The following is a 21,531-nucleotide window of genomic DNA, read 5'->3' on the forward strand; positions in this document are numbered from 1 at the left end:
CCTGCTGCCTTTGAAGTACCTCTAACAGGGCTTATAATAAAAGCCTTTTTTTTTGTGACAAGGAAATAAAATGCAAATTGCCGTGTCACCGCATTAACAATACAGCCTATTGGGATTTTTGGGGAGATGTTGTTCTATTTGTATGTTATTTACACACTTTTAGAAGTGAATCTTGGTAATAGACATACAAGAGTATGATCAAAGCTCCTCGCAGGCACAGGCAGCACAAGCGTTGCCGTTGGAAATCCAGTGGTGAAATAATTAAACAAATTCAACAGGAAATAAGGCCTCACTTTTTGGGTAGATATAAGAATAATGAAGCTCTGGAACAGAGCAAACGCTCGTGGCAGGCACCAAGCATCAGTATCTGATGCGGTGGGTGCTGCCCCTGCAGCGCTGGGGCCTCAGCGACCCAAATTTTAGGCTGGACATGGGAAATGCTCATCAAAATTCCAGACCCAGGTGCAGGGGAGGTGGGACAGCTTGGTACTTCTGTGAAGGCTGGGCTGGGCAGGGATGGAGCTGGTGGCCCAGCCTGGGGTGATGCTTGCCCACCAAGCGTTAGGAGCCTTTGGGGGACAGAGGAGGCAGCGCCTCACCAGGTGATTGATACGAGCGCCGTGATGGAGATTCCCTCCAGAAGAAGATTGTTGCCCCACTTTGACCGAGGACTTTAACCCCACTGAGCATTCACTGCTCAGCTGCTAGTATAAAATCTGCAATTCTTCATTGGCTTTCTGAGAGTGGGGAAGGGGCGTCAACTCTGCTCTCCCCCCACAACCCCTTCCATGCCTTACAGGTAACTTTGCACACACAGATGTGATTAACTCCGATCATTTCAGAAAAGAACATTGCCTTTAAAACATTTTCCTTTTTTGGGACAGCAAATAAGATTATTTTTCACCAAGATGGTTTTCTACCCGCTTGCAGCAGCCCAGGTGTCTTGTGAGCCAGGTTGCAACAATCATCCTCCAGCGGATCTCCCCACCTTTAGCACGGAGGCCCCTCGCCAGGAAGCTCGTCAGGGATCTCTCCTCCCTCCTTAAGACTGTTTGTTTCTGCAACCAGGGATTATGATCAAGAGCTTTGCTCAATGCAGGGAAAATGATTCTTCCCCCACTCTGTGTTGGAGGGAGCAGCACGATTAGAAACACTTTAGATGCTTGACCTGCGCTCAAGCCTCCAAACAAAAGTTGCAAGGAGAAGGTTGATGCTTTCCAGGCCCAATTAGCATAATGCTGTAATTACGGCTTGCAGCGGCCGTATTCCCCAGCGCTCACGCTGCCTGCATCCCCTCACCCCGGCGCGCCGGCACACCCAGCGAGCGTGCGCCCGGCCCTGGCCGCCCGGCGAGCGCATGCGGGCGCCAGCTTCTTCCTTCCAATCCATCACCATATGTCCGTCTTTTACAGTTCTTTGGTGCGTGATGCTCAGAGAGTGGATAATTAGCTAAATGAATTAATTGACATTCATACTTGTAATTAGCAACCGGTTACAAGCAGCTATTCTCCTTGGGACAGCTAAAATTTCTTGGGGACTGGTGTTAAAATACTGGAAAATTGTTAAGAGTAAATAACGAGGGCTGTGCGTAGCGCGCGCTCATGGCGCCCAGTTTCTTCCCTCAACCGTAAAAGCCGCTGCACCATAAACAAGCCCATGCAAAAGCAAAGCAGGCTGTGAAACGTGTTGGAAACCCCACTGCTGCTCGGGAGGAGGAGAAGTTTCCAGCTTCGGATGAAATCACGGCCAGATGGGCGGCCTCCAGCCGGCAGCTCCTGCTGGCTCCCCAGCTAACCCTTTCCACCCCCAGTTACCAGAGAGTTTGCAGTGAGGCCCCGGCAGTGGAGGCTGCTCGTGCAAAGCAGTGGGAATTGGATGTCGTGAGTGTTAATTAAACCATTAATTACTGCTGAGAGGAAAAAAAAAAAGTGACCTATTGGTTTCATTGCTTCTTGGAGTAGTCGGAAGGATAAATTGCTCACGGGCTCGGCAGCGGAAGAAAGGGTCTGCAGCGTAAGTCAGATCTTTGCTGAAACATAGTTTTTCTTGGCTATTAAGGGTACCTGCACAGCCGCAGCTGAACCCAGCAGCCCCCTGAGGCCAGAAGTGAGACCCGCACCAGGGACAGGGCTGGTGGAGATCGAGCCAAGCAGTTGGGACTTGCTGCCGGGGGGACCACGATGCCGGGGGCTTGGAGATGCTTTCAGGGTGCCCCAGGCTGCTCCATGTACCCCTAGCAGGGACCCTGCTCCCCACCATGGGATGCACCCACCACCCACAAGCCCCCAGCCATGCAGCCACCCATGCTCAGCACCCACGGCACCTGGAGGCACAGCCCCCAGAGGGTTTGTGCAAGCGATCCCACGCCTTCAGAGGTAGCAGGGGTAGGAGGCTGGTGCTCGAGGCATCCCTGCCTCTGGGGGGGCCAAGCACGTCTCCCTCTTTGCAGGATGATGGTGTGGTACTTGAGGTTGGGCTGCAGGTCTCTTCTCCCCAGGAAATGCCCCCCAAAACCTGAATGCTGATGGGAATGAAGGGAGCGCAGCACAGTAGGGACCGCTAAGCAAAGGGCTCTTTATGGAAAAGGGGAAAAAATTATACTAATGCACCAGCTTAATAAATCAAACCCTTGTGTCATCTTGCTGCATCAGGAGCTGGGAGGTCAGGGAGGACAGCCACACTGCGGCCACACTGCCCACCCGGGACAGGGGTCCCACGTCCCCCTGAGCAGGGGAGGATGACCCCCCCTGCCACTCGGGGACAGGCACTCAGAGTCCTCTGCCCTGAACCACCCTCCCACCCTGATGGCCTCTGCTACTGGACAGCAGCTGCAGCAGCACCTGCTGCAGGATGGGGCGATGGGACTGGGTGATGGGATGGGGTGACAGCACCCGGCGAGCCGGGGGTCTCCCTCAGAGAGGGGCTCTCCCCCAGCTCCTGGCACAGGATCGGGGCCACATCGCTCTGCCAGGAGTCCTGTTCTTGGCTCCTCCGAGCTGTCAAAGCTCTAAATTTCCCTGGCAGCACTTGGAGTTTAAAGGCAAGGGAAAGAGGAAAAAAAAAAAAAAGCAAGAGCTCAGAAGTAAGGCAGTTGAAAAGGCTGGGCCAAGGAGCTGTCACGCCACCCTTTCAGCTATTACACACCCCGGTAAGTTCTCAAACACACAGGCAGCACAAGATGGCAGGAAGGCTAATTTTTCTTTAGCTGCAGGCAAAAAAATTCAATTACAAGGTAACCTATTTTTCAACTCCTCCATTGGTATTTACTTAATTTCCTAAGGCCAGCTTGCCTGCCCCGCAATGGAGAGGAGGAGGGAGGCCATGTGCCACCAGGCTAAGCTGGGCTCTGGCTCGCTGTGGGGTTTATTTTGGTTTTAATTCAAATGTTAAATCTCAGAGCAAGCATGGTTTGTTTGAACGCTGGTCGGCACAGGACACCCGTGGGCACACGGCCACGGGACCCCGGGGGTGCACGGGGACAGGGACACCCGCGGGGCACAGGACACCCGTGGGCACACGGGCACGGGACCCCGGGGGGTCCGTGCGGTACCGGCGCCATCCGCGCCGCCGCGCGCCGCCAGGGGGCGCCGTTGCTCCGAGCGGCCGCGCAGGCCGCGCTGCGCTCCCCGCTCCCTCCCCTCCCCGCGCCCCCCTCCCCCGCTGTGCCCGCGGCCGCCCCGGCCCAGCGCAGCGCCCCGCCCCGCCCGGGCGCACAGGCGCGGCCTTCCGGCGGCTGCGGCCCGCCCGCCGACGGGGCTGGGGCCAGGACCGGGGGCGGGCGCGGGGGGACGGATCCCTCCGGCACCCCCGGCTCCCCCGGGCCCCTACGGGCGGGGGAGAAGAGAGGAGGAGGGGGCGGGGCGGAGCGAGCGCTCCGCCAATCAGCGCGCGGCGGTTTCAAGAGGCCCCTTCCGCGCCCCGCCCCGCCCCGTTGCGCTGCTCGGCGGGGGGGCGGCCCCGGGGGGGCCCGGCCCGGCCCGGCCGCCAGCCCCGCCGCCCGCCCTGCCAGCAGCCTGCCCCGCTCCCCGGCCGCCCCCCTGCCCGCGCCGGCAGCCCCCGGCGCCAGCCCAGCGCGGGGGGGGGAAGGGGAACGCAGCGTACCCCGAGGGAGCGCGCTCCCACGCGTGACCGTGCCCGGGGCCGTGGGGGCTTCGGGTGCAGGCAGTGCGGGGCTTCGCCTCTGCTTTCCCTCGCACGCCGGGCTCGGGTGGCACTCGCCCCTTGCTTACGCCAGGGACATCCCCTGGCCCTTTATAAATAATGCAATGTTATTAATTATGCTATTTAATTAATGATGTGCATACAGCATCCACCAGCAGATTGCTGCTACCGTCTTCCTTCGTAAAAAGCCTTTCACTGGCTGGGTTTTTGCAAGCCCGCAGCTGAGGAGCCGGCGTTGGGGAAGGCCTTGAACTCCACGCCGGCCGAGGAGCCGGTTACGGCGCCGGTGATGTTTCGGCATCGCGGCTAACGCGCGCCGGCCTCCCTCCAACCGCCAGCGCAGCTGCGCGGGTAAACAGGAAACCTGAACACCGCGGCTCCCGCGGGACCCAGAAACCCCAACCCCAAGGCTGGTGAATGACTCCTTCCGAAAAATATCGGCGGCTCCGGGGCCGGGGTGGGAGAGGAGGTGGGTGGCAGCACCCACCGCCGCTGCCTGCTTGCCCGCGCCGAGTTCATTTGAATGCGAGCCATGCAGAGCGCTCGCCACCGCCACTGAGGTGTGGAAATCTCGCCCAGCCGAGGAGGGGTTTCTTCCTGCTAGCTGGTCTGGGGAAAAAAAAAAGCCTTATTAGAAGACAGGGAAATTTTAGACACCAAATGGTAGGTCCTCAGTAGCAAACCCAAATCCGTCCCCTCTCAATGGCTGCTTTGCACTCCAGGAAGGCTGTGAAATGGAGGAGTTATTTTCAGGGAGGGTACGGGGAACGTGTAGTGCCCCAGTCTGCCAGGAGCCTATCCCGTCCTTCCCATCAGCATCACCAGCAGTCATCACGCCCTGGAATTTGGTTGTCCCATGGGAAAAGGGAATACCAGGCTGGCAGCAACCTGGAAATCTATAGTTTGGTTAAAATTAAAATTCAAAATCCAAACCTGCTTGTAGCAGAGGAGGCTCCTGCCGCCAGAGTGCTGCGGGCAGCGGTAGCAGTGCTTGGTGAGTGGCCGGTCCCAGGGACGGGCTGGGGGTGCAGCGTGCCGTGCGGGAATGCAGCCCGCACAGGTCCGTGCCCAGCCGGGATGGGAGCGGTGCCCATCTGCAGCAAGACGCTGCCCACACACTGGCTGCAGGTAAGGGCCACATCACCTCAGGAGCTCACGGGGCTGTTATAGCTTAACATTAGCTATTGAATAGACCCATGCACCTTTGTAAGTGCAGGGCAAAATTAAGGATGGATTTTTTTTAAATGTCTGTATTTTTACAGGTGGTGTTCCAGCAGAATAGTCCCAGTGCATTGACAAGCACAGGCATCCTCCCCGGCCATGGGCACCCTAAATGGCCCTGGGTGGGAGCTGGTGGGCAGCGATGGACTGACAGTTCAGGGAAGGGTCTGGGAGAAAGGGAGCTGCTCTAGAAGGTCAGGAAAGGCCAACTAACCACCCAAGCTTGGGAGCATTTTGGTATCGTCACAAGACCCAGCAGCAGGGGCTGAGGGCTCCTTTCTGCTCCTGGGCAGCCGGGGCTGGGTGCGGGGATGTCGCCAGCCCAGGCCAGAGGCAATAAAGTGCCTGGAGTGATGCAGCAAAACAGGCTGGAGTTGCATGTCGAAATAAATCATCCATGGAAGCAAGGCAGAGAGGAGGAGGTTTTCTGCTCTCGCGCCTCCCTGCATCTAACAAAGCCTCGGAAACCCCAGGCGGGCAGCAAGAGCCGGGGCAGGATACGGCCATGCAGTGGCCCCGGCTGCCCCAGAGCGGAGCCTGTCCTGGCTGGGCGCTCCGATGCTCCGGCTCTCCAGGGAGCCGGTTTTCCATCCCTTCCCAGCTCCCTTGGCTTCACCTTGTGGCAGGCAATGCACAGAACTGCCAGGAGTGATAAAATGGCTGTCCCCCAAATTTATGGAGTTTATCTGTGAATAACTCTCGGAGGTGAAGCAGCCGTTGAGCTGGGGAGGAGGAGGGCTTTATTTTGGGATAAACTCCCCCACAGGCGATGCAGCATGGGCAGGAGCCCAGCTGCAGCCCCAGGGACCTGCAGGGACGTGCCCCGCACCCCCCGGTCCCCCCAACTTGTGGGGATGGAGCATTGCCGGGGCGAGCTCCCTGCTCACCCACACCAGAGAAAGCCAAAGGCTTGTTTCCCATCCGCAGCGTGTTTATTAGGAGCTAAGCCATGAAGAGGCTTTGGCACATCTCCGTCGCTCCCGCGGAGCGCGTTTAGCACAGCAGAGATCGCTGCTTTTTCCAGCCGCACGTGCGCGCCCGGGATTTCCACACCGGCCAGGCGTTGCTGCCCGTATTCCCACAGCAAGCTTATCCCCCCCCCCCCCCCAAAAAAAAAGGTTGTATCTATGGGCTGTGGAGCAGCATCCCAATTTCTGGGGAAGCACAGCTGAGGCTGAGCAGGCTCGAGCCTCCCCCTCGTCCCCCCTCCCCGCTCTGCTGCAGTAACATCCATCCTAAGTTTCTGAGCCTCTTCTAATTTTGGAGGCCGTTAGCAAAGCAGGCACTGTTGCAGCCAAACGAGACTGCCAATGTTTCCTTTAAAAGCTGCTTTCACTCCGAAGGACTCTTCTAGATGGTTTGCTTTTAATAGCAGGCTGCAGGGTGCAACGCCCAGCTCGCGGCCGGGGCTCTCCCTGGTGCAAAAAGGGACTGGGTGGCGTTGGGTGCAGGATTCGAGCCTTGCACGGAGCCACACGCATCCATCGTGGGCCACGGCCATGCACCACGTGCACCCCCTTCCCAGTTCAGACCAGCAAAGCTCCCCACCCCCTTGCAGAGCGGACCCCCTGCAGCCCTTCCCTCCCTTCCCTCGCCCGCTCTCAGGGAAATCTTTAAGGCAGAGGGGCTGGGTTCAGCTCGTAATTGTGCTAATAGCTCAAGGGAGAATAAAAGGCCAGAGGAGCCGGTGGAGAAACGGGAGCCAGCGAGGTCAGCACGCTGGTAGGTGTGAGCTTGAAAAACCCAATTGCTGCTTCAGTACAACCAGATTCGGGAAAATGAAGCTGAAGTGTGAAAAATGAAAGTGAAAAGATAGGAACCAACCCACGGCTATTTATTCTAAAAATACTGACCTAAATACTTAAGCGCACATATAAAAGTAGTTGTCTTTGCTGATTTCCTTTATGAGAATCTCCTGCTTTGGTTATTATTTCGCTCAGAAACCAGAAGATGAGACTTTTCAGAGACACCGAGACCATGTCCTAACGTGGCACTGCCAAAGAGTTTGCTGTATGCCCAAAACTCATCCGAAAGCCCAGCTTCGAAATTCATTCATTAAGCTAACGAGGCCCTGCAGTTAGCAGCCCACGCCTCCGCTGATCAAAACAGGAGAGGCTTTGCCTGGGTCTCGTGCGATGGCTCTTGTGTTTCTCTCCGGGTGGGACGGCGGCGGTGGCCGGGGCACACTGTGGGCATGGCAAAGCCCCGGAGGCTGCGCCCTGGGCACAGGCAGCACTCACGGCGGGACAAGAGATTTTGGGGTGGAGGGAGGCATTGCAGTAGTGGCCCTGGCACAAAGCATCCCTTGGCTTGTGGCATGAGCAGAGCTGGGCTATAGTTCACGTCTGGGCTGTTGTACACATCTGGGCTATTCACATCTGGGCTGTTGTTCACATCTGGGCTGTTGTTCCCCTCCGGGCTGTTGCAGGCAGTTGCAAGCCCCTGCCTCCTCCCCACTCATCTGGCAGCAGCCAGGGCAAGGATGCGAGGAGGCTGTCGACAGCCTGAGCACTGAGCCTGGTTTAGTGCAAAGGTCCCCGGGGCCAGCGAGCCAGCCGGCACAGCGGGGGGCATCGTAGAGGAGCATCGCTCTCCTGCAGGCAGCCCCTTAATTAGATATTTTGGAGTTTCCCACATGCCTGGACGTGTCTGGGCCAAGTACCGGGGTGGATGGCGAAGAAAACCCAGGTGCAGGAGGTGAGCATGGGGCCCTGAGCGGAGCACGGGCCGGTGCATGAGGACTCCTGTGCGGCCACGGTCTCCGATGCGGCACGTCCTTCCCAGGAAAGATTATGGAGGCGCATTACGCATGGAGGCAAAACGGATGGAGAAGCGGGCAGGAGTGCTGGGTCAGCAAGTCGTGCAGGCTAGACACAAACGATGAGCACTCAGAGGGAGAAGGAAGAGACTGCGCTTAAAACGTAAAGGTGAAAGCAGGCAGGGGGAAGCAGCTCCCTGCCTGAAGGTTGGAGGGGGAGAGCCCGGTCACAGCGTTTCCATATGACAAATGAAGGTGGAAGCCAGGAAAACATGGGCTCAATGAAAAGGCTTTTTTTTTTGAGTTAGGAAAAGGGGTGCTCAGCGCAGCGTGGGAGCGGGGAAGGGCGTATGGTCCGTGGCCTGGGAGTGAGCCCAATGCGTGCAGCATCCTGCAGCCAACGGGATGGACGAGCACCCCAGGTCCCCTCTCTGCCTGCGGGGAAGCATCATGGTCACGCACAGATAGATGGGTGTGTGAGCAGAGCCAGGGCAAGGCCTCCAAGCAGCAAGGGCTGGTTTTGAAACCTTGGAGGGTGCTGCAGAGGCAAATGTCCCAGAGGATGCTGGCTCCATTGGCAGGCTGCTGCCTGGGAAGCCTCTCCTCCAGCTCCTGAGGTCCCCCTTTCTCCCAAAAAGCTCCCAGAAGCGGCAGAGGAAACCCTTGCAGGCAGCAGAGCCAGTTGGACCACAGCTCACCCTGCAGCAGCTTTTTGCCTAAAATCAGGCTGCTAAAATAAATACACATGCTGCCACCGTGCTCGCAGCAGATTTACAACTCCACGCATGCACCCAGCACCCGCCCACCCTGGCGTGGGAGCACCCATGGGGCCGGTGGCAGCAGGGGGGACGTCTGCTCCAAAACCCAAGGTCACCCTCTGGCGCTAAGCATCCCGGGAAAGTGGAGCCGAAGAGACGCTCCTGCCCGTTGCAGGGTGCCGGCAGGGGCGGCTGGCTCAGGGCACTGCCGGCGGCGCATATCAGGCGGAGGCAGATGGAAGAGGTGACTGATAAGGGACTCAGCCTGGAGAAGAAACGGGAGTGATAGGACCCAAAGGCACTGCCCCGTCAGAGCAAGGAGGCTCAAGACCAGACCCAGCAGAGCCGGATTCAGATCCTGTAATGCCGGCTGGGCACCCGCTCCCCACCTAAACCCCTCCTTGCCGAGGGCAGGGGGTTAAGGAAACCACCACCGTTAAACTGCAAATACTTAGTCAGTGCAATGGGGTTTCTGCCTGGCTCCTGAGGCAGTGGAGAACTGCTGCTACCCCGGCAAGGCTGCAACCCTTCGCTTGAGAATGGCTGACACCAGGCGTAGCACAGCTTGGAGGCCATCCCTGTGGGATGATGGATAGCCCGTAGAGAGGGAAACCTCAAGACAGACACCATCCCATTGTCTGTAGGGGCTGCAGGCACACACAGCTCTGCTGGGACCCCCCAGGAAGGTCTCTGCTATACCACTACCATCAGAGAGCTGCAAGCAGCACTTATATGTAACCCCTGCAGCATCCTCGCCCCACGCCGGTGCCCTGCTTGGCCCCACGTAGCTGCCACCAGAGCCCAGCCGCAGGGGACGAGCAGGGTCAGACACAGACAGCACAGCACGGCAATGCCACCGTCACCGGTAGGAGCCAGGCTGGGTGTTATCACCGTGCCACCGTGCAGGGCAGGACTGCAGCTCCTGCGTGCCGGTTTGCTTGGGGAGGGGATAATTAATTGCAAAACATCCTTTGCCGGGAGATGTAGGCTAGTGGCAAGGCAGGTGGAGACCAGGAGGGACCTGACCTGCCTGGAGAGGCTGGCACCGGCAGGCAGTGGGTAGAGGTGACACTTTGTCAGGGCTATGGGGTGACGAGGGTCTGACATTTTGGGTTTTGCCTTTGCGCAGCCCGCCCCATTCTTCGGGAGTCCAACCGCACCCCAGAGCGCAAGTTTGGGGCTCACAAGTTGTCCATGCTCCTCAGACGGGGAAGTCCTGCTCCTCAGATGGGGAAATCCTGCTCCCCGGCTGTTATCTTTGGTGCTTTCTCCCTTTGAGCCTTCTGCCTCTGTCTCCTGTGCAAGGAGAGGGACCCGCAGAGTTAAAATCCCAAGAGTCCCAGCTCTGGGAATGCAGCGCTGCATCCCAGCCTTCCCTGTAGCCGGAGAAAGCCTGGGAGCTGCGTCCCACAAGGGTGCTCCTGCTCAGCACTTTGCAGTGCCTGCCTGCAGCCGAGGTTAATGCAGGTATTGCGGGTAAGGAATCCGAGCCGCCACGCAGGGAGCTGCTGGGGAATAGCTGCTGCGCTTTACATTCACAGCCCATCTATTTTGCAATAACTTCACCGTGATGTTCCCACGTAGACAAGCCTAAGCTAGCATAGATAATGAAATGGGTTAAAGGAGACAGGCGGAGGGAGAGGAGAGGAGCCAGCAACTGGTAGTAAATCAGGGAGAGAACAGGCTTACTTTAAATTCAAGGACTCGGTGGCAGGGCGAGTTTGGTTTATGCCGAGAGGCCCGGGGTTTAGAGGATGAGACACAGTTTGGGAAGACAAAAGTGTCGCCTTGGCAGGCCCACTGACCTGTCTGTGTCCCCATCACCCCCGTCCTGCTCCTCCCCGTCCCCCCGTGCCTGCCTCGTGGGTGTCACTGGGATTAAGCACAGCCAAGGGCAGGCGTCCCGGGAGGTAACAGGCGGTCGGAGGATCCCGAAGGAGCTGCCAGCCTGGCAGGGCAGGCAGCGGGCTCTGCTCCATGGGGGGAAGCTCCTGCTGGCCTCCATCAGCTTGTGGTCGGGGCCTGGGGGGACCCAGCCACTGAGATTCCCCCACCTTTGGCACGGGTTTTGAGGCAGCCCAAAACAGCTAATTAAATCCTGCTCTGCTTAATCAGAGCCATTGAACACCAGTCAGAAGAAATTAATCCCATGTTTTATTAGATGCTGTTTGAAGTCGCGTTTGGCACCTCGTCCTCGGTTCTCATCTCCTTCTGGGGAAGGAAGAAGGACATCTGCGGGGAAGAGCGAGGGTGCAGCAGATGGCAGCGGGGATGATTCAGGGGCTCGAGGAAGGAGCTGCGACTCCAGCGGCGTCCCTGGGCGGGGACGAGACACCTCTCCCTGCATCCCACGGCCCACCACCTCCCCGTGGCTGAGAGTCTGCGAGCTAGGCAGGCATCCCAAAAATACGTGTTCCTCCGCATTGCATGCTAATGGCTCCACGCGATAGGTCCCACCGCAATTAAAGCACGCAGAGCGTTAATATGCAACGTGGAGAGGCCACTCTTCCCACAGCTACTCCCTCCCAAACCTGTCCTTCCTGCTGTGCATCCCTGCCCACGGGAGCCTGCCCACGGGGATCCCACAGCAGCCCCGGCCGAGCCGCCGGCAGCGCCCGGTGCATTCGTGCCTTCCCCCCGCCGTGCCTGGGGGGACGCTGCCTTTGCCCCGCAGCACCCGGCATCTTCTCCTGCCCTCAGGCTCGGCAGAGCAGGGTCTGTTGGGTACCCGACGGCGGCGTGCTGTGCGATGCGGCCCCGGCAAGGGAGGCACCCCGATGGCTGGGAGAAATCCACAGCAGGGTGCTTAAAACACCCAGCTGGGCTCTTGGTTTCGGGGTTTTAATGAATTCTGGTGCCTTAATTGCTGCAACCCAAGAAAAACTCCCAATGAAGAAAAAGCCCGGCCAAGTCAGGCAGCCCACAGGTCGCCCTCCAAACCTTGGGAGCGCTCGGTAGCCTTGGTACGTCCTCCTGTGACTCGGCTAGACAGAGCTGCTGGCTTTGGGTGTGGGGATTTATTTTTTTTCCTAAATTTCTTGTCATAACTTGCGTTAAAACTTCGCAGAGCCATTTAATTGCATTCTGCGGTGGTGATGATATGAAATTACTCTCCCTTCTGATCTTTAGCTAAGTTGGTCCAAAGCACCGGCTTATAATTTGCTCTAATCACCAGGTCGCGGAAGATGCGAAGGCAGGGCTGGTACCTGGTGAATTCACACGGGCCGGGAGTTTCTGCCCTCGCTGTGCCAGCGTTTGGCGGCTGGCAGGCCAGGCTCTGCCACCCTGGGATGGTAATATTGATACTTTTCTTTTGGTGCCCCTTACGGGAAGCTTTCCATCAACTGCTCTTCTCCATCTCCCCTAGCAACAGCCGAGAACCAGAGCTGGTCCGGAGGAGAGGAGGGAGAGCTGAGGCAGCTTCCCGACCCTCCCCAGGCTGCTCTCTCCTCTGAGCATCTCAGAGATGTCCTCCCCTCCCGGCCGGAGACCTGCAATCAGACCGCTGAAGGCACCTAAGGAGGCAGAGAGCCTGGCTCCCATTGCATTTCCCTGGGCTTGCTTCATGTCCCAAACAACCCCAGAGGCTGGGGGAAGGAGGTGGCTGGGTTTTGGCTACTCACCTATCCCAGAAAGTCAGCGAGTTAAAAGAAAACAAACTCCTGATGAACAGGAGCGGGGCAGGGTGATATTCTGGGCATGAAGAGGCCCTTTTGCTGTCGAGGGTATGGCACCGATCACGCTGGTGGCATTAATGCTTTCCACCTCCAAGCATAAGGTACAGAATATGCGGGTATTATTTTTAACCGGGGATATTTAGCAAATGCCTCACGTGCTGCCGGAGGGTCAAATTTATCCCATAGCCTCAGTCCCAGGGGAGGCTCCTGGTTATTTCAGAGCTCTTCGGAGCAGCAGAGGAGCAGAAGGATGTGAAGGCTCGGGAGACACAAAGTCTGGGATTTGCCTGGCCTGGCCCTCCGGTCTCTGCCGCAGAGGCGTGCGTGGAGCCAGACCCTAAAGCCTGTCTTGTCGTCTCCGCCGTCACCCTGGCCCCCACCCTGCAAAGCAAAACTTGTGCAAAGCGCCAGGTTTTCTCTTTCCAAAGAGAGGACCTTGGACGCCTTCAAGTTTTGATCCTTTTCGACCTACCGCATCGCAAGGAGATATTCCCCCCCCCCCCCCCCGTTTGTTTTAAACCTTGCTTTAAAGCGAGTTTGGCCCTGCTCAGGCAGGCCCCAATGGCCGTGAACATTCCCACGGGGCGCAGCAGCACTCCCCGCCGCCGCAGGAGTTGCTCCGACGTCCCGCAGCTCCCCACGCCGCCGCCCCAAGCCTCCCGGACCTCGCAGCAGGGCTGCCGGGCGCCCACTGCCCTGCTCAGGCTCCCCAAGCTCTTCGGGCGTCCTGCAGCGGGAGGCTCGATGCGCGCAACCTCCCGACTTTAACGATGGGTAACTAATCGCATGACCCCTACCCAGCACGCAGCCTCCATCTCGGCTGTTTTTTGTTCAGCGAGTCATTTTGGAGGTAGAGGTGAGGCCAGGGCAGGGGGGGAAGAGCTCTTTGAAGCCCTTATTTTTGTGCTGTTCCAACATCTGTTCCCGTGGAAACTGCCACCAGAAGCTGGGAGCGCTGGGTTAGTCGGGCTCCCGGGCTGCTGCGTTCCCCGTCGGGACGGCTGCTGGTGGGGCAAGGGGTGCAGAACCCAGGCTCCTGAAGCAGGGGTGCTCTGGGGCAGCGAACCCCGCCGTGACAGCCACAGCGGCTTCCCCACGGCCCCTCCGAGGGACCCCAGCGTGGCGGCGGGGCTCAGACCCCCCGCCCTCCCCCGCCCCAAGGGGGTGGCTTTCCCCCCTTGTTTTTAAGGGCAGCGAAGCAAAAACAGGCAGCGAGGCCCCACCGCAAGCCTCGCCCCGTGACTACAGGCGACGAAGTTGGCAGCCGGGGGGGGGAGGCCGGCCCCAGGCTCCCCTCAGGGCTCCTCACAGCCAGGACGCCTGGCCCTGAGGTAACCGCCCGCAGCGCGGGGTTGGGGTGCGCGGCGCCGGGCGGGACCCGCCGGGGCCGGGCCGGAGGCGGGGGCCGGGCCGGCCCCGGCGGGTCCCGCCCGGCGCCGCGGCCAGAGGCAGCGCCCGCCCGGGCGCACGGACGCGATCCCCCCTCCTCCCCTTCGCCGCCCGGCGGGCGGTTTCAAGGCCCCCCCCTTCCGAGGTCTCCGCGGCGCCGACCAATCAGCGGGCGCTGCGCGCCGCGGCCCGGCGCCTTAAAGGGCCATGGCGCGGAGCCCCGCAGGGGGAGCTGCGCCACCCGCCGGCTGAGCCGGGGGAGCGCTAGGACCGCGCGTCGCCGCTCGCCCTCCCTCCTTCCCCGCCGCGGGAGGCCGCCCGCCGCCTCCGGAGGGGGGCGTGGCGCGGGTCGGCCCCGCCCTCGCTCGCCGGTGATTGGCGGGGGCGAGCGCCCGTCGGCGGGGGGGGGGCGGTGCCCGGCGCGGCCACGTTCGGGTGCGCGGCCAGCGGCGCGGCGGGCGCAGCGAGCGGCGGCGGGGCGATGGGGGCGCGGCGGCGGCCGGCGCTCTGACAGCCCCCGGCGCTCCTTCGGCGGCGGGCAGAGCGGCTCCCGGCGGCGGCGACGGCCGCCCCCCCTCCTCGGCGCGGACCATGTTCGCCAAAGGGAAGGGCTCGGCGGTGCCCTCGGACGGACAGGCGCGGGAGAAGTAAGCGCGGCGGCGGGAGGAGCGGGGGGAGCGGGGCGGCGGCGGCGGCGGCGGCGGCGGGGCGGCTTTGTGCGGGGCGGGGGGGGGCTGCTCCTCCTCCTCCTCTCCCCCCCCCGCTGCCGCCGCCGCCGCCGCCGACCCGCCGCTCGGCTGTTGCAGGCTGGCGCTGTACGTCTACGAGTACCTGCTGCACGTCGGCGCCCAGAAGTCGGCGCAGACCTTCCTGTCCGAGGTGAGCCCCGCCGCCCCCCGCGCCCTTTGTGCGCCGCCGCCGCACGCACGCCCGCCCTCCATCTTGCGCGGGGCGGCGGCGGCGCCGGGGGGTCGCCGCGCGTGGGGGCCCACGCCCACTCGTGACCACCCCCCCCCCTTCCCACCCACTCCCCACCCCCCCCGCCTTCCTCTCGCCCGCAGATCCGGTGGGAGAAGAACATCACGCTGGGCGAGCCCCCCGGCTTCCTGCACTCCTGGTGGTGGTAAGTGCCGGGGGCGGGGGGCACGGACCGTCCGGGCCGGGGGGAGCACCCCACCGTGTCCCGTCACGGGTGGGAGCGGCCAGGCTGCCCGGCAGCCCCGGGGGGAGGGTTTGCACCGGCGGAGCGCGGCCCCACGGGGGTAAAGCCCCGGCGGCGGCGTGAGTCAGCAGCGGCGCGCCGTGGGCTCGCCGAGCCCCGGGGCGCCCCGGCTCCGCGCTCCCGCTCCCCGCAGGGCGCCGAGGCGCGGCGCGGCGGCGGAGCCACCCCCGGCCCCGCGAGAGCGGGCGGGCAGCGGCGGCGGGCTCGCAGGCGGCGGGCAGGCCTCGGCGGCAGCGGGGCCGGGAAGCCGCCGGCGGCGGCCGGAGAGACCGGGTTGTGGCGGGGCCGCTGGGGCGCCCGGGGGAAGGCAGGGCGAGCTGGCAGCGCTGCTGCGAGGGCTGGAGGGGTCCCTGAAGTGCCGTGGTTGTTACCCCTCAGAGGCTGCTTTTGCCTCCTGAAACACCCGGCGTCACCCATCCGGGGGGCAGCGGCGCCAGGTCAGGCACTTCCAGAGGTCCGAGCGGCGTCGAGCTCGGACGCGCAGCCGGATCCGGCTGAGGCCCCCTCCCCGACCCTGGGCCCAAGGGGGTGGGAAGCTGCTCACCTCCGGTGACCCCCCGTCTCGCTGCGCGAGCCCTGATGAGTAACTGCCTCCTCTCTTGACTTTCTCCGCCACGCAGCGTGTTTTGGGACCTTTACTGCGCAGCTCCCGAAAGGCGAGACACTTGTGAACATTCGAGTGAAGCGAAAGCCTTTCATGACTACGTGAGTAACAAGTTTCTAATCCTCGCGGTAATTACAGCGTTGGGGAGCTCCGGCTTCTCCGGCACGCCGAGAGCCAGCATAACCGACTGGCAAAAGTGTGTTTTTTTTTAACCAACAATGTTCTGATTTGACTGAACAGTATTTCATAATGTTGCAATTATGCAAATGAGCTCAGATACTTATCTTAAGCACTTAAAGGTATTCAGGCTGCTGGTAGAATTAAGCAGTTTTGCATAGCAATGGACAGCAAACGTTTACTAGAGGATCGATGGTGAGATATTTCATGCTGAGGACATCTCGAAGGGTGGGCAGGGGTTGGATTGCGGCAGGGAGGCAGGGGGGATTCCCCAAAATGCTGTTGAGTGCTCTAGTGAATATCTCCCTGCCTTTGGTAAGGCTGGGGGCTTCCTTGGTTCTCTGAGTCCTCCCTTGAAACCAGCACGGCAAAGGTGTTTGCTTGTTGAAGGTGGTGTTGCAGACCCCCTTTGGTTGACAGTGTGCATCTCGTCTGTTGGTGTTTTGGGTTGTTCTCTGCAGAGGTGTTGGTGTGACCCAGGGATGATGCTCCTGGGGTGGGATGCCGGGGCTGAGGTGCCTCCCAAAAAGACACCTCTTGGCGAGGGTGCACAGCATGTCTGCTCCGGTGGGCAATGGGTGGGCTGCCCGCTCCTGTCCCGCGCGCGTCGCCTGCATCCGCAGCGTCGGAAGGAATTTGCATCAAAGGATTAATCACCTGGCTGCGGGCTTGGACCCCAGTCAAGTGAGTTTAAACCCTGTAGCAGGAGCTGGTTTTGTCTGCTCTGGGGAGCCTATGGTATGGAAACCATTTTTTCTCCCTTCCTGAGTTTCTCGTTGCCTCGACATGCCTGGGTTGGGATGCATGAGGGTTTGCCAGCAAGCAGCGCTGGGCGAGCGTCTCAGGGACCTCGGCGGCGCTCCTGCGTGCTGGTGCTGGACGCAGCGGTCGCCCTGGGGCGCGGGCAGCGCCGGGCTGCTGGAGAGCCTCGGCTGGCTGCTGAGCTGCCTCTCTCTGCCTGGGGTGGAAAGATGCCTGTCCCGCTGGGGCATGGGGGAAGCGGGTCTGAGTGTTTGCTAGGTGTGGGTTTGTCCGTCTGCCTGTCCCTTCCTGCGGCCGCTCTCTGTATCGCTTGTTTTAATTGGGTTGGATTAAGATGGTGAACTCCTGAACCAAGGGTCAGAGCTGACAACTGGCAGCACATTCACCAGTGCTCAGCTCGGTGTGGGCAGGCGCTCGCTTCCTGGGCATTTTGGGCCAAATTCTGGGTTTTTTGGAGCCTGGTTGGGACAGCAGGCTCATCAGGAGCAAGGCGAAGGTAGATCTTCAGGCGGCAAAGCCGCAGGTGAAGATGACATTAGCAACCAAGACGTGGTAATGCTCTGTTTACAGCAGTCTCTTTATCATGTCTGAGGATTTAGTGCATTTAGAGAAATTAATCTTTTTTTTAGCTTTATAATAATTCTAACAATAGGCCTGAGTGTATTAGATGATTCGCATAAACTTCTTTAATACATGTTGCTTTAAGCTTACAGTAGATAGACGCAATCCTGATTGTTTTTAATTCTCGGTGTAATGCAGTTTTGTAACAGCCCCAAGTGCTTTACCTTTTGGGTTTTACCGTGAAGACTCGTAAGAAGGTTTTTCACTCCCCCATGCCTTGGCTTGGTGGCACTGGTTTGGTTTCCCTGGGCATGTTTTGGCCTCAAAACGGGGGTTGGGCTTCTCCTCCCCAGCGTGGTTGGTGGCAGATGCTCACGGCGTGCTCCCTCTCTGAGGAGCGGTGTTTTCCCGGCACAACGTGTACTTTGCAGGGCGAGGGACCTACCCGGCCAAAACTTAAATATTGACCAAAGAACTGAATGATAACTGGGGGAGTGTGAATAGTGCCTTGTTTCTCGCCAGCCTCTGGGCTGGGGCATGGTGCTGGTGAGCGTGGCGGCCAGCCTCGCCGATGGGCACTGGAGCCGAAGTGCAGGTTTTTATCAAGCACCAAACCCCACCACCCATCAGCTGATGCATGGCAGCTAAAACGGGGTACGAGCCCCGAACGGGGCTGGACCAGTGAGTCATGAATCACTTCATATGGTGGTTGTGGTTAAAAATATTCTCATACAAGCCTTGGCCCAGATTGGTAGAGCATCATATTTACACTTGGCCGATGATGGGTAACCTCTGTGTGGCCAGCTTGGTGTTTGCCCAAAATATGGTGTTCCTTTGCCCAAAGACAATGTATTTACTGTGCCGCTCTATGGACAAAACGGGGATGCGCCGGGAGCAAGCGCAGCAGCGCCAGGCCAGCCGGGGTTTGGCATGCCGCCCTCCTGTAGCCAGCGCCGGAGGGGTGCTTGCCCGGGAGACGTGTCTTTGGGAGGGGGAGTGGCGGCGCGCCTCGTTAGCGGGGTGCTAATGGTGGGATTTGCATGCTGCGTCATTTCCACTTCATTTCGCAGTGTAACCGTATGAAAACTATTAGGAGCAGCAGGACAAATCGCCAGTTTTTCCCTCCAGTTTTTAATATTGAACTCTTTTTAGTGAGGGGAAAAAAAGGAGAAATCCCACCCCTCATTTTCGGAGAGTACTCTTGAAAGCCGTGGGCTCTTGCCACAGCTGAGGAATATTACTTTTTATCTTTCCCCCAGGGTTTTTTTTCCTAAGCTGGGGCAAAAGGCTGCTGGGACTTGGTAGAAAGGTGCTTGTTGGGATAGGGGTGATGGGAGCGGGGATTCACCAGGTACAGGTGGGAGGAAAGGCATGGCTGCCAGTCTGACTGCTAACGCAGCTAACGAGCTGTGCTGGTCAGAGGGTTATTAGTCAGCTTTTGCCACCAGTGTCAAAGGAGTTTCTCCAAGTTAAAAGCACCATGTGCATCCATCAACTCCTAAAACTCAACCCGTAGCTGTCGATTTGGGCTCCTCCACCAGGCAAAGCCCCGTGGTGAGCGTGCCGGTGTTACGGTGCGCTCCCAGAGCCGGCAAGCTTGCAACGGGATCGCTCAGCATGACAGGGGATTTCAGCCACCGTGTTATCTGGGAATTGGCCGATGGCTGGTCGCAGTTGAGCATTTCAACGCCGTGAAAGCCAATACAATTTGAGTTAGCGGTGATGACTGCCAGTTTAAATACCGCAGTGAATTTCTGTCAAAGAGCTAATACATAGAAAGGGGAATTGCAGAAAACTTGATCACCAGAACCACTTCAGTCGATTTTGGCCTCGAGCTACAGAAAATGAACTTAAATCTAGTTGACTGTTGCTACATACTTTTTGTGGTATTGCTCTGCCTGCACGGCCAGCTCAGAGCATCAGTGTGCAGGAGAGAAAAATCAGGGTAGCCTTTGGCTGCTGGAGATTTTGACTTCATCCTTCCCCTCCTCTTCTCCCCCCTAAGAAGGACCCACGCTTGGGAGCATTTGAAATGATGTGTTCTTTGCCATGCAAGGTCTAGGGAGTAGTGGCTTCAGCTTGCCATTAGAGCAAAGCATTGATTTTTTTTTTTTTTCTTTTCTTTTTAAACTTTGGGAATCTACTGCAGTTCTTTCTAACTTTGGTCTGGAAGGATGCTCTGCTGCAGCAGGGGTGGTTGCTGCTGGAAAGGTGGCGGTTGGTCTGGGAAAAGGTGGGGTGCTTGGGGCTCATATCCTCTCATCCTGGTTGGGGACAATCAGGGCTCCTCCTTTTTCTTCACCATCTGAAACAGTTCCCCTTGGATCGAGATCTCGGTGAGGGGGTTTCTGAAGCCCCTGGAGATGGATGGACGTAGCATCTAGGCTCGCTGGTGTTAGCGTGCAAGACTTTGCTCAGTGGGGAACGTGGTGAAACCCAAAGGGCTGGAAGGGTTTGGCCCGTTGGCAGTACAGACTGGGGGTGTCACCCAGGCACTGGAGTGTGAACTCCAAACCCAGCCATTTCCCTGCTGTAAGCACCCTCCCAGCCACGCTTTGGAGGTGAGGTGTGGGAAATTGTCCTTTTCTGCTGGATCTGCCCGTCGTGCCCCAGCTGGCTGCAGGACAGGCACCCTGTCCCGGCATTGCTGCCTGGGTGGCCCAGGCTGCAGGGGGGCACAGCATCTTCTGCTCCCCGGGGTCCATGGGGCCACCTCATGGTATGGCACCTCGGCAGGCGAGATGGGCACGTGGGACCCCTCCTGGGAGGAGATGCTCTGCATGCATGAGGGGTTTGGTGTGACTTTCGCCTCTCTTGTGCCGAGCTGTCTTGCTCCAGGACCAGCAAAGGCTGCAAGACACTTGCTCCAGGCACCCACGGCTACATGGGGTGGGCGTGGGACCAGTGTGCATGATGGTGGTGGAGGTCTGTGAGTGCCTCTGCAACGTGCCCTTTGCAGCCAGCCTGTTAGAAATTTATTGCATAGGAGAGCAGGCGTTTTTGGGGCGGATTTGGCGCAACACAGGGCAGGGGTTCGGAACAGCTTTGCGTGGTCCCTGGGAGTCCCACAGTCATCGCCGGAGCCCTGGGCATGGGGCTCGGCCGGCGGCACGTGCAGCTCCGTCCTGTCCTGTGCAGGACTGCGCTCCATCTGGGCTCCATCCAGCTCCGCTCTGCAGGGACAGGGTTCCCCGGTAGGTAACCGGAGAGAGGAGTTTCCTTTGGGAGTGGCAGGTTGCCAGGAGCAGCTGCAAAACTCCACATCACTTAAAAAAAAAAAAAAAAAAATAGAATAAATACAGAAATTCCCTCTCCCGGCAGCACGCTTCCCTCCCAGTTTAGGGTACTGGTGTGCCCATCCTGCCTGCAAGCCTGAGTGTCCCTTAAACCCTGCTTTTACTGGAGTGCCATGTAAAGCTGGATTAGTTTAATTTTATATTTTAAACAATATTGGCAAAGTGGAGCGACCTCCACTGCCACACTTCCCACTGCCCGGTGGCGGGACGGGGGCGTTTCGGAGCAGCACCTATCCATGGATGATGCTGATAGAGAAGCTGCCGGCATGAAACTGGAGGTCAGAGCCCAGAGCTTATGTCTTAGTCTTTGACTGGGGAGCCTAAATATTTATCCTGTTCTGTCCCTAATGAAAACAAATTGTCAACAGTTGTTCAGTAACTGACTAAATTAAAATCTGTAATTAGTCAATTAGATTAAAGAGTTGGCACAACCTGATTGTATCATGCTGGTTAGGTTATTAAGAGAAAGGGTGTGATTTTTAATTACTGAATGCTAATTTTGACAGTTTCAAATGGAAACAGACGTTCCCCCCCTCCACCCCACCCCGAGTGCCTCTGTAAAAGTAAGGCAGGGGATGTATTTTATGTCAACAAATGGTGTGAAGATGCAAAGTTTCTCTGTCTCCAATCTGGGAGGGGTTTCTCCTGAAAATCCAGGGGTGGGGTAGGAGGAGAGGGTGGATTTCTTCAATCCTGGCTGACGATGGGAGGGTGGGTGGGGGTTTGTGCAAGGGCAGGGACCCCCTGCACCCCTGGGTGCTGGGGTGGGTGTCTGAGTGCTACCTGGGGAGGTCCCACTCTGCCATCCCCGTCGCCTGTCTCGGTGTGTGTGGGGCAGTGTGCCATCACCTTGCATGAACCGATGTGCAGCAATGAGGGAGATTTGAGTCTTTTTTGGGTTTTGTATTTATTTTTTTTTAATCCCCCCGGTGCTCAAGAGGGGCC

The 21,531-nt window shown here is 58.9% G+C and overlaps 1 protein-coding gene across 4 annotated transcripts in view; it reads left to right on the plus strand.

The window, feature by feature from the left end:
- The first annotated feature begins 14,221 nt into the window (after positions 1 to 14,221).
- SSBP3 (single stranded DNA binding protein 3) overlaps positions 14,222 to 21,531 on the plus strand; it is a 54,230-nt gene continuing 46,920 nt past the window's right edge. Inside the window, exons 1-4 of one of the 4 annotated variants that reach the window (XM_087730306.1) lie at positions 14,222 to 14,611; positions 14,771 to 14,843; positions 15,026 to 15,087; positions 15,807 to 15,891. In XM_087730306.1, coding sequence (XP_087586432.1) covers positions 14,556 to 14,611; positions 14,771 to 14,843; positions 15,026 to 15,087; positions 15,807 to 15,891 — 276 coding nt within the window. In that variant the 5' untranslated portion in view covers positions 14,222 to 14,555. The remainder of the gene's footprint in view (positions 14,612 to 14,770; positions 14,844 to 15,025; positions 15,088 to 15,806; positions 15,892 to 21,531) is intronic. The other 3 variants (XM_087730304.1, XM_087730303.1, XM_087730302.1) reach the window with 3 other exon arrangements.

Source organism: Nipponia nippon, unplaced genomic scaffold (assembly GCF_047370975.1).
Source record: "Nipponia nippon isolate SJK-2023a ecotype South Korea unplaced genomic scaffold, ASM4737097v1 scaffold_5, whole genome shotgun sequence".
Taxonomy (NCBI): Eukaryota; Metazoa; Chordata; class Aves; order Pelecaniformes; family Threskiornithidae; genus Nipponia; species Nipponia nippon.